Source organism: Lissotriton vulgaris, unplaced genomic scaffold (genome assembly GCF_964263255.1).
Source record: "Lissotriton vulgaris unplaced genomic scaffold, aLisVul1.2 SCAFFOLD_2027, whole genome shotgun sequence".
NCBI classification, from domain to species: Eukaryota; Metazoa; Chordata; class Amphibia; order Caudata; family Salamandridae; genus Lissotriton; species Lissotriton vulgaris.
In genome coordinates, this window is record NW_028254283.1 from 107,450 (window position 1) to 122,832 (window position 15,383).

A 15,383-nucleotide genomic window follows, 5' to 3' on the forward strand; every position below is an offset into this window, starting at 1 on the left:
CTGAAGGTTTTCTGCATTGGGTTTACTTACGACTGGGTCAGCCAGGCCCAAAGTTGCATACAATTATGGGAAAGACACATCAAATGCTGGTTATACCAGCAGAGGTAGGACGTTGATGATATTGACAGTAACAATTCACATATCAGCAGCCACTTCTCTTTCCCTAAGACTAAGGGGCCCATTATGATCGCGGACGGACTTGAGTCCGTCTGCGACCATAGAGGATGAGGGAACCTCTGCATGGCCTGCGGAGTTCCCTCCTGTCCAATTAGGATGTGACCGCCACCCTGGCGGTCACATCCTCTATTTTTACCATTGCGGCGGGTGCGGCTTCAAGCCGCACCCGCCGCAATGGTAAAAATGCATACATTGCATTTGTATGCAGAAAGTGGCAGGCACCGTGCGGTGCCTGCCGATTTATGCATACAAATGCAGGGTGGTACCATAGGTACCCCCCATGTGCACCCCCCACCCCCCTTCACCCAGGGGGCCCGCAAAGGGCCCCCGCAGTGAAGTTCCACATGCTTTTCCAAGGCGGAAAACCCGCCGCGGAAAAGCATTTTTTAAAGCCCATCCTAATATGGCTGGCGGTGTCTGAGAGACACCGCCACCATATTAGAGCGTTTCAGCCGCAGTTGTAAGCCAACCGCAGCGGAAAAGCTGCGGACGGAAACCAGGACCCACCAGCCATCCTAATGTGGCGGTGGGTCTTTGGTGGGTTCGCTGCGGTTTTTCCACATCCTCCGGCCCGGCGGTGGCTTCCGCCAGCCCGGAAGATGCGGAAAAAACACAATCGTAATAGGCCCCCTAAGTGTCATGGTAAAGAAAGTACCACCACTGGCAGAACTCCTCAGTTGTAAATTACACCCCTGCATAGAAACATTCTCTGATTCTGAACTAGTGAAACAGGAATGGGATTCAGAAAGCAGAGTTTGTTTACATCCTTTTTGCTCAAGTCAGTCTTGTAAATAAATGCTTTTAAGAATTCTGATCAATAATATTATTTAATAACACTGTTTAAATCTTTAGCTAACAACATTTATGTATGTTTACCCTCCCTAAAATACATGCTAATTATGCTATTTGAACACACCTCATAGTGAAGTTTACTTCAATTGATTTGTCTGGGTTAATTTGACTAGGCACATTCTGGTTTTTTTGCCTTGTGTTGTCCTGCCCCCTTATAATTACATTAAATGGCTGCAGAAACAATCACTCTGTGTGTAGATATGTGCATTGTGGCTTAAATTCAATTATCTACATAGATGGTTCCTTGTGTGTAATTTCATAATGACTTTAAAGACTGAGGCTGTTTATTTTCTTTAATAGATGTTTAATATATTAATAAACTCCGAACACAGAAACATTGGACTAGAATAATAATAGCTTGCGGTCTGGAGACAGTATACAAAGCTTTTGCAGCATGCGCGTACGTCACAGCGTAAGCATAATATTTATAAACTGCTCTGCAAAAAAAAGAATTCCAGGACTAACATGCAATAACAGAGGTTCTACTGATATGTCGAACCACAATTTCATTCTTGGTCCATAGAGAGTTGAGGTTTGTAGTTCCCAGTGCTTGACACCCACACATTCACAAATGTCTCTGTTTAAAATGTTCACCCAACACAGTGAAAATATTTCAGGCATGATAGTTGTACAAATCAGTTAAAATCAGAAGCATTCTCATTATGAAGTGAATAATATTCTGCATAAAGTCTAGCTATTTTACTACATATTCAAATTTCAGGAAATTCAATTCAATGCAATGATTTTAAATGAAACTCGTTGGCATTGTCGGTGGAAACCCTGCAAATAAAGCACGTGTCCAGTCTTGATGGAGCAGCCTGAGCACCCCTAAAGCTTCACAGCTTCCATTACGATTGAATCTAATAAAAGTACAGTAAAGACCTAACTAATAATGTACTACGTGTGGACAGTTCTGTAGAGACATGCTGTACTATAGAGAGCCCCTTCTACCCAGCACCAGCCATCCATGAGAACCCTCAAGGTCACTCATAAAAGATGTGAATGAATGAATGAATGAATGAATAAATGATACGGGATCCCAACACTCAGATCACAGGTAGAGTCACCAGTTTTGGCAAGACCTCTATTCTTGTGTGAACAGCCAGGTTTTCAGTCTTTTTATGAACATGGAAGTAGATTCCACAGAGCTGAGTTCAAGAGGGAGCTTATTCCATACTGATGGGCCCAGATAGGAAAAGGCCCAACCCCTTTCTGCCATCTGGCCAAAAGATCTGCCATGTTGCATGGGAATTATGACCAAAAATCAGAACCTCGGTTTTGGCAGCGTTGCACTTTCATTGATTGATGGTCATTCAGTGAAATAAAGCCGCTAGACAAGATTTTATAGATTCGCCTGTAATCTCTTCTCCCTTTTCACAGGAGAAAAGTAGCTGTGTGTTGTTGTCGTAAGAGATCACGTTTGCCCCCAAAACTTCTGCCAGCTGAGCTAGTGGTGTAGGATAAATGTTGCACCATTGAAGTCCATCTTGAAAAGCAAATTAACTTCTACATTGGTGTGTATTTCTAATGTAGAGGGGGAATAGGAAGAGAGTTGAAGTACTCATCGTGTTTAGGCCTTTATTGTACAAGGTCTGTCAATCTGATGGGGCTAGTAATGGGAGTTTTTTGCCCATACAATTAGGTGAAATGTCTGTTTGAAAAACCTACATGCCAATGGCATAAAACATATGGGAATCAACACAGAAAGCGGAGTAATGATGGTTTTTCCTCCCCCGCCCCCAACCCGTACAATTGCCATCAGTCTATTTAAACCTTCACAACCAGTATAAAGAGAGACCAGGACGAGAAGTAAATTACCCCCGATCTTAAAAGGATACCTTTGACATTTTCCAAAATAATATAGCCGCATCTTACAAATCTCCTGCTGGCTTTCAGTCTCATGAACATATGTAGAGGTGTCGTATTTAATCACATTTAATCTAATATACGGGCATTTATTTAAACCTATTGTGCATACTAGGCGATCAAATGCCCAAGGTAAAAAGCGGAACAGGGACAGGAAGTGCTTGGTATTGTTTATAGCTCCCAGGAAGTGAGCTGGTAGTCAAAGACCAAACCAAACCTCATTCAATTAGCATGCTGGGGCACTAGTGCTGAGGATGGAGTGCTGAAGTAGAGATATTTGTGATTGGACAAATAGGGGCGATTGAGTCACGCCATGAAGTACAGACTGATAGAAAGGCAAAATAATTTAGGTCCATATTATTTATCTACTTTTGAAATTCAGTTAAACAGGCTGTCCAACAAATGATGAGACAATACATCTCAAAACATACTCTGACATCAAACAAAGCAACATTCTAGAATGCCTATTGTTGGTGACTGTTAGGGATGCAGGACCGGGGAAAAATGACAGTTTTTTCTCTTCTCAGAATTGCTCTTTTAAATGGAATATGTGCCTTACAATGGGATTTATGTTTTCTGCTGTAAACTAACTTGAAAGTGGGTGGTTCTAAAGCTGTGCATTTTTTTTATTTAGTGAGGATATAACGTTTTAAATCAATTATAAATTATCCAAGGTGAGCATAAAAGCGTCACTGAGTTCAGTAGTGGAATGTTAAGCATTGGTAGCCACATTAATTGATTACTGGTCAGTTTTCATGAATCTTGGGTGTCCATTCTAGACAGGAAGCCATGTTTTTACCTTCCTGCCTCGTCACCTAAATTGCACAGAAATCAAGACATCATCCACAAAACAGATACCCGCAGCGCGGGGTGGTGCGTAAGGTCATTCGTATGGAAGGGCGGGGATCATTGAATAAGATAATTGCAAACATATAACTTCCTAACACGTACTACGACGAATGAACATACACACAGCTTCCAAACTATGCTGCTGGTGAAACTGCTAAAAAGGCAGTCAGAAAACAAATATGCACCTGTAAAGTAAGTTAAAAACGGATACTAGGAAAATAAAGGAAGCAATCTCAGCTTTTCTGGCTTTTAAATACCCCCTGGGTGTCCCCTGTTTGCAATATACGATCGAAGCTGGACGATAGTGAGTGGAGAACAGCCACCAGGGAAGTGTTGTCTTGTGCAAGAAATGTGCTTATGGTTGCTAGAAAAGAGTATGTATACAATTAACTAGAGAGCCCTTTTCCCTTTCTCCGGTTCAACATTGTACTTTTGGGATTGTTTCCAGCAGATGTATTCATTTTCCAAGTAGTCACTTCTTACTGCCTTTGTCATGTTTTATATTGTATATATGTCTCTTAAACTGCGTCACAAAATCATTAAACTCTTTTTAAGTGGTTGGTACAATGTTATACGTAAGTAGCGGCATTTTTTCCCGTGATTACGTCAGGTATGTCGAACATAACAATGCAGTTAAAGATGACAGAAAAGTTTTCAGTGCATATGGAAGTAACAGCGCAGGCGCAGTCGTGGTGACATCATCTTCGTCTTAGCTTTATTTTTTCTTGACGTCGAATTCTTCAACCTCGCTGGATTCTTCGACGACCTTCCCATCAACCAGGGTTTGAGTAACAACTTTTACAATCTTCTTGGTTGTGGATTCAGGTTCTGGAAGGGAAGGAAACAGCATAATAGACACACATCGATCTTACAAGGGTGCATCATCTTAATTACATATGCCATTTTAAACACTTTATGAAATGTTTACATACACAATCCTTCGTAAATTCGAGTAATTCATTGTTTTTTTTTATAGCGTGTCATATTGCACGCTTGATGTTTCCTAATCCCCTGGAGCAATAGGTCTTACTATCATCCAACTTTTTGATATTTATTTAGGCTTGAATGTATGTACATAGGAAGCGGCTTTGTGGTACGCAGCTTAAACCTATGGAGTTTGATAGATAACATGAAGAGGATGGTATTACTGCTAGTGGTAAGTGAGAGGCAATGCAATCCATTGCGAGCAACAATCGGTATGCATATTTACGTAGCAGCAGGCTTGACAAGGATATATGAGAATTCTTAGTACCATTATTATTCTGGGAATATTTATTTCATCAACCTTGGAAGGATTGAGGCGTGAGTCAACCATGCCAGGATTCAAACTCCTGACCTTTAGATAACTGCATTTCTGAGTGGCAAGCAGTCAGTTCACTGAGCCATCCTGCATACTTGGGTATAGACATTTTTTTGCTTTCTTTTTGGACAAATATGGTCAATAATGTAACTTACACTGAAACATCATTTACAACCATGATAGAGTTTACGCAGTCACAACCTTAAGGTTGGAGAGTGCTCCCGGAGGGGAGTGATCAAGGGTGGCCAATGGGAATGCAGCAAACACCACAAAAATCATAACTTTGTGGGTGTTCACTACTATTCCCAATAGTTTCTTACACTTAATGTGATAATCCACACTCAGTGATACAAATTCTGCATTAGGTGCGTAAATTGGATGTGAAAGAAATCACTAACGGGATTACAGCAAAGAAAAGATTGTGTGTTTTCATCTTAACCCTAAACTGAAAGTAGTTGAAAGGAACCAGTACAGGATTAGAGGTATGCACAGAAATCAGTGATGGCTATAGATTTTGATGTGTAGACTTTGTGATTCTTATGAGTTCCAGAGAAGTATTAACTTTCTGACTTCAGTAGTCATTAAATATCCGTCATAAAGTTACTACTTTTCTGCACATTTTCTACTCACTCCTCTCCTCCTGCTCGTGGCGTCCTTCGTACACAACTAAAACAACGCGTAAAGCAAATCTTGAAACCTTCTTAATTTGCAAGGCGTGACTACATTTTTCTTTCCTGCTGTCTTGAGTTGGAAATTATCGATTGATCTCCATTTCTCCTTAAATTGCAATTTATTTTATTTAATGTGTTCTTCAAACCTATATTGGGCGAAGACTGATGCTGACACATCTGCATTCATCAAACTAAATGCTGATATCTCTTCTGTCTGAGCAACTGAAGTGAATAGGTCACCCCCTCTGGAGGACATGACTCTTACAAAGACAAAATCATGGAGCCTTCTGATTAGTCTAAAATGGACAAGAAACTAGAGAAAATTTGAAACTGTGTTTGACGGCCAGTCAATGCCATTCCACCAAACTCATTGAAAGAACCATCAACCCCCAATTCAGGAGGGTTAGGGTAATATCCGCATACCAGCAGCCTAGATACCTAACGACAAAGCATCATGGTTCCAATATGGATTTGACGATTTGCATGTCACAAATTCACATTTGTAGTAGATTTTCACAAATAGTCCCAATTTTTAGGCCTAGTAAGATGGAGCTATTTGAACAGAGACACACCATGTTCAGTCAAGTTACAGACCCATGCTTAGCACCTAGGTTTCCTATTTTCTAAGTTTGCCGTTCAGTCACCAGACTGCATCCACTCCTGCTGACATCAGGGTAGTAAAGCTGTGCCAGGCCGTGTTTGCCAGAAGAGAGTGTTTGCAAGAACAGACAGGAAGTCGAGGGCCAGTGCAAGGTTTTTTGGAGAGCCATACTAAATGAAAGTTTGTAATTTCAACTCTCCTCCAGCAACAAGGTTATATTTGAGACCATTTGTTGTAATCTGATGCCCTCCTCTGGCCACTTGTGGTAGTGTGGCAAGTCAGCTGCCCTCAGTGGCCTTACGATACATGCGGGGTAAGGCAAGTGAGAGTATAATTCCATATTTGGATTTGAAGACCAGAATGTAGAATTTATGGACAGGGTGATGTATGCCATGTGTTGACTGCTAGTTCTCAGAATCAAAAAAACCAGTATGAGAGTGAAGCTACGAGAGGCCCCTTTCTTGCACCCTTTCAGTGTCATGTTATTACATGTGAAACCACCAGCTGGGGTATAATAGAAAATTACTTGGCCTCATGTAAAACGGAGTGAAGAATTCTGAGATTGCAACCAATCGAATGCTCTGGTGCCCAACTCACTCATTAAATGGCCAATCCACTCCTGAATGGGACATACACTAAGTAGCATTTGGCTCCAGCTTACTTTATTGTTTTTAGCCCAAAACAGGTGGGGCCTTCTGCCCTGCGGGATCTAGGTTACAACCCTAATTACCTGCAATATTCATAATTCATAAAGCAAACGCAGAAACCTGTGCTAGCCAATATTGCTTAGTACATGTAGAACATGTTTGATTGTGTTCTCTGTATACAGATGTTGCAAACAGGGTTACTCTGCCTTTACAAGGCAATTATCCACTAGTTAGCACATTGCACTGTGCAATGAATTAAACGGTTGCTGACATTAAATGGTATTTTCATGTATGATGACATAGTAGACTGTGTAAGGAATATAACACCTCTTATCTTTCGTTTTACAGTGTTTTGTTATTAATTATGGAATTACAAGCATGCTTGAGACACCTACCTTTAGGGGGCAGTTTGATTTCCCTGTAAAAATAAGTATGGAAATTAGAGTTAGGAACGTGAAAAAGTATACAGATGGTTTGATTATTGTACACATCACTTTAATAAGACCTGTTTATACAAATATGCACTTCTCTTGGCCACCTGGGCAAAGGGATTTTACTTTTTTTCTTTTGGGTGCCCAGATGGTATTATCTAACAAATATGAATCATCCAGATTTTTATTTGCGCCTAAGAGCCTAAATGTAGACCTTGCTGGGTCTCCGGTCAGCCTGCCAGGTCAGTGGAGACCCTGACCTCCACTCCCCTGGCACAGGACTCCTGCCATATTTATAGGCACCTTTGCCTGCCAGGTATCTCTATTTTTTTTAAGTACCTTTTTAGTAGCTTTGGTTATAAAATTGAAACAAACTGATATGTTTTCACCTTACTGTTCAGAAGTAAAATACCTGTTAATGACAATACCTGTTAATGACAGATAGTGCATATACCCTGTCATCACTGTCACAAAATAGATATCACAGGTACATCCCATTCCCAACAGGAGAGTCTGAGAGTAAGGTTTATCAGAACTTTCCCAATACAGTTGTAAGAAAGGATGCACCCAATATTTTGACCAACTTGACATGTCCCAGTCTATCAATCATATCTTCGCTCACCTGAGGGTTGACCTCCCCACTCGGCTGCAGTGTATAATCCTAGGACACATGTATTTGTACAAAGTAAATTGTTCAGGTTCTACCTAGGTCTGAGAAATGGTACCAGGGGCCGTATCATACATTCTGCACATTTTCCATGTTTGCGCCAAAAAGGAAAATGTAAATGAATGTGTCTTGTAAAGCGCACTGCTGCCCTTAGGCGTTGTGGTGCTGTAGACCGCTGGGGAACCCGTCCTGGCTATCCCTGTGAGATGGTCCCTACTGGGTATCTCCAAGGTGAAACCAGGCATCCCCGGCAAATGTGGGGGTCCGTTGTAGAGATGAGGCAAGCTAATGCCCAGAGTTGCCGAGTGTGATCCCTGGTTAGAGTAGGCACCGAGGCGAGAATTATCGAGTCCGCTGACCCTGGTCCACGACCCTGCCGTGTGGGGAATTGAACCCTGGTCTCGGGCCGTTCTCTGCTTCCGGGTCTGCCGCCTCTAACCAGTGAACCACACCACTCCACACTCCACAAATGTGCCATGTTAGGAGGAATGCGCTGCCCCCAGGGCAGCGGGGAACTTGTGCTGCACTGATGGCAGAGCATTCATGTGAAAAAGGGTTGGAAGCCGCTCTGTATTTCACAGTGCAGGTGGCAGCCCGCCAGCACTTTTAAGGGGGTTAGAGGTCCCCTTGCAGGCGGGTGCTGTGAGTGACTGCACTTGCTTGTAAGGGGAGGTCTGGGGAGTCCATGAGACCCCGTTCCCCCTCCAGAGGGCTGCCATCAGGGTGCGTACTGGCAGTGTACGCCTTGTAGGTGACACACTGTCAGTGCGCCTCCTGACAGCTTCTTTCCCTCTGCTCCCACATCCTTAATGCGGGGAAGACGCAGAGGAAAAGGGATTTCCTCAATTGCATGGGGCCACGCACCTGTGCAAATGAGGGAACAACCTCAGATGACAGTACTGACGCTTACGTGCGCCAGCGCTATCGGTGTTACAGAAGGGGATGCACAAGGTTCTGTGGCCTTTCTGTAATACCAAAGTACCCCAAGGGCGTTCAAAGCGGGCGCAAATGCCCATTGCACCCCTGGGCACTCTGGTAACATGGCCCATAGTCATTTCACATTCAATCACCCTCACAACTTCTGTTAGTCACTCTTCATGTGACATCACAGAAGGGAATCTCCAATGTCGTGGAATGCCTAATTTAGCACCAGCTATGGAGATGGCTGTCCATCTACATTTATCATTTATGGAAAGTGTACATTCATGATAATCATGTAGGAAGGCTGGACACACAGATGGTTACAATCACAGGGTCAGGAGTGGTGGAGAGTGTGGTCAAGACCTTTGACCAGATTTTTTGGAGCGCTATGGATGAGGTCACGGTCTAACTGCAGTGTTAGCATTCAGAAAGTTGGAGTAAGCCAGCCTTCTGCAAATGATTAGTGGTCCAGAACCAATTATGAAGTCTTTTAGATAGTAGACTGCAAGCCTTCATTCTGTTAACAATCTTCCATGCAATTTTAAAAGAGATTTCCATTCATCGTCTGGGTCTTTGGTTTGGACAGCAGTTTGCCATGTGATCTTTGACACTAGCATGGACGTGGTAGAGTAAACCTGATCTATCAGCATACCATATATTCTCAACATAACATCCTGTAACCTTCCGGTTTGTATTGTCAAGTTCGGGATACTAAGATAGCAAAGACCTTTGGGAACCCATTTCATTGGGTAATTAGTGAGAAAGGCATGTGTAGTTGCACAGGATATTCATAGTCAGGTTTACTGCTAGCCAACAATGTGCTGAAACCAAACTGGAACACTGGTTCCAACTGGAGGCCCCAAAGGAAAGAGGGCCATGCTAGGGGACCCAAAACACGCTTTCCGACAGGGTTCCATGTCAGAAAGGCTGCCATGGAAACCCTTCTGGAAACCGTGCATCGTAATCCGGATGACGTAACCCGCGTCCATTTGGATTATGGGCCGGTCCTGACTGGCGGACGGACTCCTTGAGCCCGTAGGAAGCCAGCCAGAATGACCGGACGGTTTTAATTCTGACTGGCTGAATTAAAATCAGCCAGTCGGAATTGAAACCGACAATGTCGGTCGAAGGCCTCTGACATGAGGTCGGAGTTCTTACGACCGACATCGTAATATGCCTCAAGGAGTCTACAATCTGGTTGAGGCTATCCTGGTCTGATAGTGAGATCCTTACAGGGCCTGGGAGTTGGTCCTAAGGTCAGTCTTGTTCTATGTCATTACTGGTCCTTGTTTTTCGACCTGGTGGTTATCTCTCTGACAAAAGTGCATACACCTATGTGCCAAGTGCATTTCTGTCACCATGTGTTTTTTTGACTCACTCATTTGTTTTTATTTTTTAGAAACAACCCACGTCCGCCCAATGCTGTGATTTGTTTCTGAAAAAAGAAAAATGAAATGGCCTTGAGTGTCGGGCCATTGATTTTTTAATTTTCCTGGTGCCACCATGCAGTTCCTGCCTGTCAAGACAAGGGAAATCCAGGGGTGATTGCCTAGACCAAAACTGGGCAAGGTGACTGTCACTTTGGACAGGTGACCCAAAGGCAAATGTGCCACCAGATCTTGAGTTTCTAACAGTGCAGCCAGCTGAGGCTCCATGTCAGAAACCCTGAAGGACTTCCACTGCTAAATGGGCAGGAAGACAGCAGGGTGGCAGATGGGGCATCTGCCATTTTAGGCGGCTTCCCAACCCATGCTAACCTCTAAATTAAGCCATAAACATAAACCGGGGGGCATATTATTAAGGAACAGGGAAAATTAACGCTAAGGGCGCTTAGCGTTAATTTTTTAACGACCGCTATCGCTGGATAATATCGCCTGGTTATCGCGTTATTAATAACGCTAACCGCCTAGGCGATAAAAAATCCAGCGATAGCTGCATTTTGGGAGGTTATCGCTGGTAATGCAGCGATAAAAGTGCTAGGATAGGGATATCCTTGTTGATAGCCCATGGTGGATTTAGCCATGTAATCCACCTCGCATTAGATTACTTGGCTAAGTCTAAAAATTAGCAGACATAAAAAAGCAGTGTTAACCGTGGTCAGCGCTGCTTTTTTGTCTCCAACAGGGTTAGCGTGAAGCTTGATAATAGGAAAAATGCCGCTTAGCGACATTTCTCCTATTATTTTGCTCTGGAACGCCTACTTTGCATCTCATTAGAGATGCAAAGGGAAGCGTAGTGAAAAAGTATGCTAACATGCGATTTTGCATGTTAGCACCCTGTTGTTGATAGAGCGATATTTTTATCTCCGCTTCTTTGGCTTTTAAAACCAAAAAAGCAGAGATAAAGCCCTTGTTAATATGCCCCCGAATTTCTAAAGGGGTCACCTTTCATTTTCAGAATATGTTTCTTATTAAAGAAGGCTCATTTGGAAAACACATGAATGTCACTACAGACGAAAAAGACTGCGGAATGCCAAGTTTTTGACTCACAGATTCAAGGCAGAGCTACAAATGAGCCAATGAGAAAGTTTGCAAGCTTTAACTGCTTATCGAGCAAATAACTAGTTAGAGAAAGTGCCTAACCCTCAAAATTGCTTAAAAAGCCTTCTAATGTAAGAAAAGATAAACAAAACTGTATACGTTTATCTCGGCAATTATTTATGCCTTTTATTTGATACTTATTTGTAATTTTGATGTTTTAATTCATCAAGAAAGACACATCGTCCTTATCACAGGATACCACATTATTACAACATAGTTACAAACAACAACAGTAAATTGTGCATTATCAATCCTATAAATAAATCATACAAGTGTTGAATATATTTTAGAAAACAAACAAAACAAAATATCATGAACATTTCTTATGAACATGTTTTTTAGAAAGTATGAGATCTTTCATATACAGTTGCCCAATAAACACAATTTCCTGACAACTGAAAAATCCCTATTCATAGCCTTGTTATGAGAAACCTGTTAATTGTCTCTAATTTATCAAGGAATTTTAGGAATATGTATCCTATTTTCTGATTATTCATGGAATGAATGCCGTTGCCGACGCGTTTCGAGTTCTGGTTCAAAGTCACCGGACTCTCATCAGAGCTGTATTGATCTTAAACTTAAAACACTTCATATTTTCACGAAGCGAGTGGATTTAAAATGTCGTGAGTGCTGGTGGTATAGTTCTCATTCGTAAAGTATCTGATACAAATTGGGATAGAAGCCGGTGTTTCTTTTCGTTTGGCTGAATGTGAGTGAATCAAACCCAGGCGAGTGATTTGTTTTCAGGGTGTGCCTTGTTTAAAAATAGTGGGGCTGCCGCTTATGGAATTATTTGCGTTCAAGACTTAGCATCCGCGTTTGTCATGTCGACGGCCTTTTTCCTTTTCGATTACAAGGCTATGAATAGGGATTTTTCAGTTGTCAGGAAATTGTGTTTATTGGGCAACTGTATATGAAAGATCTCATACTTTCTAAAAAACATGTTCATAAGAAATGTTTGTGATTTTTTGTTTTGTTTGTTTTCTAAAATATATTCAACACATGTATGATTTAGTTATATGATTGATAATGCACAATTTACTGTTGTTGTTTGTAAATATGTTGTAATAATGTGGTATCCTGTGATAAGGACGATGTGTCCTTCTTGATGAATTAAAACATCAAAATTACAAATAAGTATCAAATAAAAGGCATAAATAATTGCCGAGATAAATGTATAAAGTTTTGTTTATCTTTTCTTACATTAGAAGGCTTCTTAAGCAATTTTGAGGGTTAGGCACTTTCTCTATGTGTTTAACTATAAGGCCCAGCCTACCCTCTAATCCCTAGGGCCGAACCCCTCCTTTTGCATAACTATCGAGCAAATAAAGCATAACATGGCCGTGATTGTTTATAATTTTTGAGAAGTACCTTTCTTGAGTTGAAAATGGTATGTTGCAGGAGCTCATATACTGTGCTTTTTTCTGCGCATCCCCTTTGTATCTCCAGGGATATATAATCATCATTTGACCAGTGCGAATTAGCAATCACAAAGTTTGTTATTGTGCCTTGATTGTGAGGCAAAATCCCTTGATAAAGGGCTGCACAGCAAGAGGTTTATTTGCTGCAACTGATTACATTAGATGGTTATTTTCTCATTGTTTATCATCACAATTTCCTTCATGTGGGCTAAGACATGGTTTTTTCCCTTGCTGCAAATACACATAGGTTAAAAACAATTAAATGGAGTGCCTCTAACAGACATTTCCAGTTAGTAAGACACAGTGGTTCAAGTAGTTTCAACCATCAGTATTTTGTTTACTCAATGAATCTCCTAAAGTGGGTGGACTTAAGTACTCAAGCTGCGCCCTACTGATGAATTGCAATGAAGCCTAAAAATCTCAGAGGTTGCTTTTGTTCCTGTGCAGTGCCTATGTGACCTAGTAGGTTTGGCTGATCTGCGTATGACGAGTTGCATTCAGTAATGGCTTTGAAGAGCTAAAACAATGGAATATAATGACATAGAGAATTCCCAATGAGTGAATCAGTGGTCCAAGCATTTTCGTCCATTGGTATTTTGTTGTCTCTGTGACTTTGTGTTGTGGAAGCTATGTCGCTGTGCCTAAGAACTTAAACTGTGCCTTATCTACAAGGTGTAATAAGGTCAATGGGTTTCTTGATTTCCAGTGAAAAGGGAACATAGCTAGGCAGTTTGGACTGGACTGGACTACTCTAATGGGTGTGGCTCAGAGATAATTTGTATATTGGTGGGTGTCCAGTTGCGACCCAGACAAGCTAAATACCAATAGAATTACATTTAATCTGAAGAATTCCCAGCAGTAATGAAACGTTGACTCAAGCATTCCTAATAATCATATTTCAGAAATATCCTTCACTGTTTGATAAGTTCACGCGAAGACTGAAATGTAATGTCAGTGACTCTCTGCCTATCTGCATCATCCAATAGACTTGGGTACTTACTCCTCTCCGCCCAGGAGGCGTCTGTAGACAGCAATCTCATTCTCCAGTGTCTCCTTGACCCTCAGCAGGGCTTCGTACTCCAGCTTTTCATTCTGCATGTTCTTCTGAATCTCCATGAGCTCGGCTTCCATTCTTGATATGGATTCCTGGAGTCTGTCCATTTCATCTCTGTACCTCAGGTCAGTTTCCTCTAGGTCACCCTTCAGGGCATTGACCTGTTGGGATAATGGATGAGATAAGACGTTTTGAACATTACAGAAGGGATATACAACTTGGAATGATTCATGATACCCCACCACTGAAGAATTTCCTTAGGTCCGTCATTGCCAAGTGTTGGTCGTGAGTAGACAATTGAATTATATTGCAATTTAGTACTTGTTCAATGGATTTATAATGGGAAAAGCAAAAATAAAGACACAACAGTGCAAAGAAGAAACCAAAATCCCTTATAGATTTGTAGTTTGTATGCCTGATCATACATTTAATTGTCTTTTAAACCGTGCCAACGTCAGAACAACGACCTTTAGTATCTGGCCAACCTATTTTCTCTCTTACAGCAATATATAGCAGTGAACTATCTTTACATCATTGGTAGCCTTGGGTCTGAACTAATATCAGTCAGGAAGCAGCAAAAACAGAAGGTGATAGGGAAGGAGAAGAATAGAAAAGTCGCTTATTTGTTTTAAACCAACTAAAATTTAAATACTAACTTGTACAACTATTCAGCGCATTGTAATTGTGTTCCGATGTAAAATCAATTGACCATATCTTAACATACTTTTTTCTCAATTTACGTATTGTTTTACTTCCGAAGGGGCATAACAAATGGTTTTATAGCAATAAAAAAATCATCCTGGCTTTATTACAGAAAGAGAGGTCTGAATCTTGCACCAAAGCCACTATTTAGAAATCACCACCAGAGAGATTATACATCTCATTAATGGAGGAAGAAAAAACACCAAATTTTTCTCTATTGTGTGATTGCCATAGGTAAAAACATCACACATTGCCATTGGGAGTAACCTGCTCAATGGTGTTTAAGAATGGCAACATTTGCCATGGGATATAAAATGCTTGATTCCGTTCTGGGAAGGACATGGCTTTTGTAGTTCGGACTGGACTGTTCCCATGTGGCAACAGGGTCAGAGCTGATTTTCATATCGCCATTGTCTAACCCAGGGTGGTGTGGAGTGCAAAAAAACGATGGATTTGGGCCCAGATCTTTTGACTGGGGGAGTGTGTGACATTGATCCACATTCAGTCCATCACTTGTTGTTTTAGTTCGGACTGGACTGTTCCCATGGGGCAACAGGGTCAGAGCTGATTTGCATATCGCCATTGTCTAACCCAGGGTGGTGTGGAGTGCAAAAAAACGATGGATTTGGGCCCAGATCTTTTGACTGGGGGAGTGTGTGACATTGATCCACATTCAGTCCATCA

General features: G+C 41.6%; 1 protein-coding gene across 1 annotated transcript in view; it reads right to left on the reverse strand.

Moving 5' to 3' along the window:
- Positions 1-2,874: 2,874 nt before the first annotated feature.
- LOC147659594 (keratin, type I cytoskeletal 18-like) overlaps positions 2,875-15,383 on the reverse strand; it is a 100,842-nt gene continuing 88,333 nt past the window's right edge. Inside the window, exons 7-9 of the mRNA XM_086951621.1 lie at positions 13,944-14,158; positions 7,359-7,381; positions 2,875-4,572 (exon numbers count right to left, since the gene is read on the reverse strand). Of these exons, the coding sequence (XP_086807747.1) occupies positions 4,460-4,572; positions 7,359-7,381; positions 13,944-14,158 (351 nt within the window). The 3' untranslated portion in view covers positions 2,875-4,459. The remainder of the gene's footprint in view (positions 4,573-7,358; positions 7,382-13,943; positions 14,159-15,383) is intronic.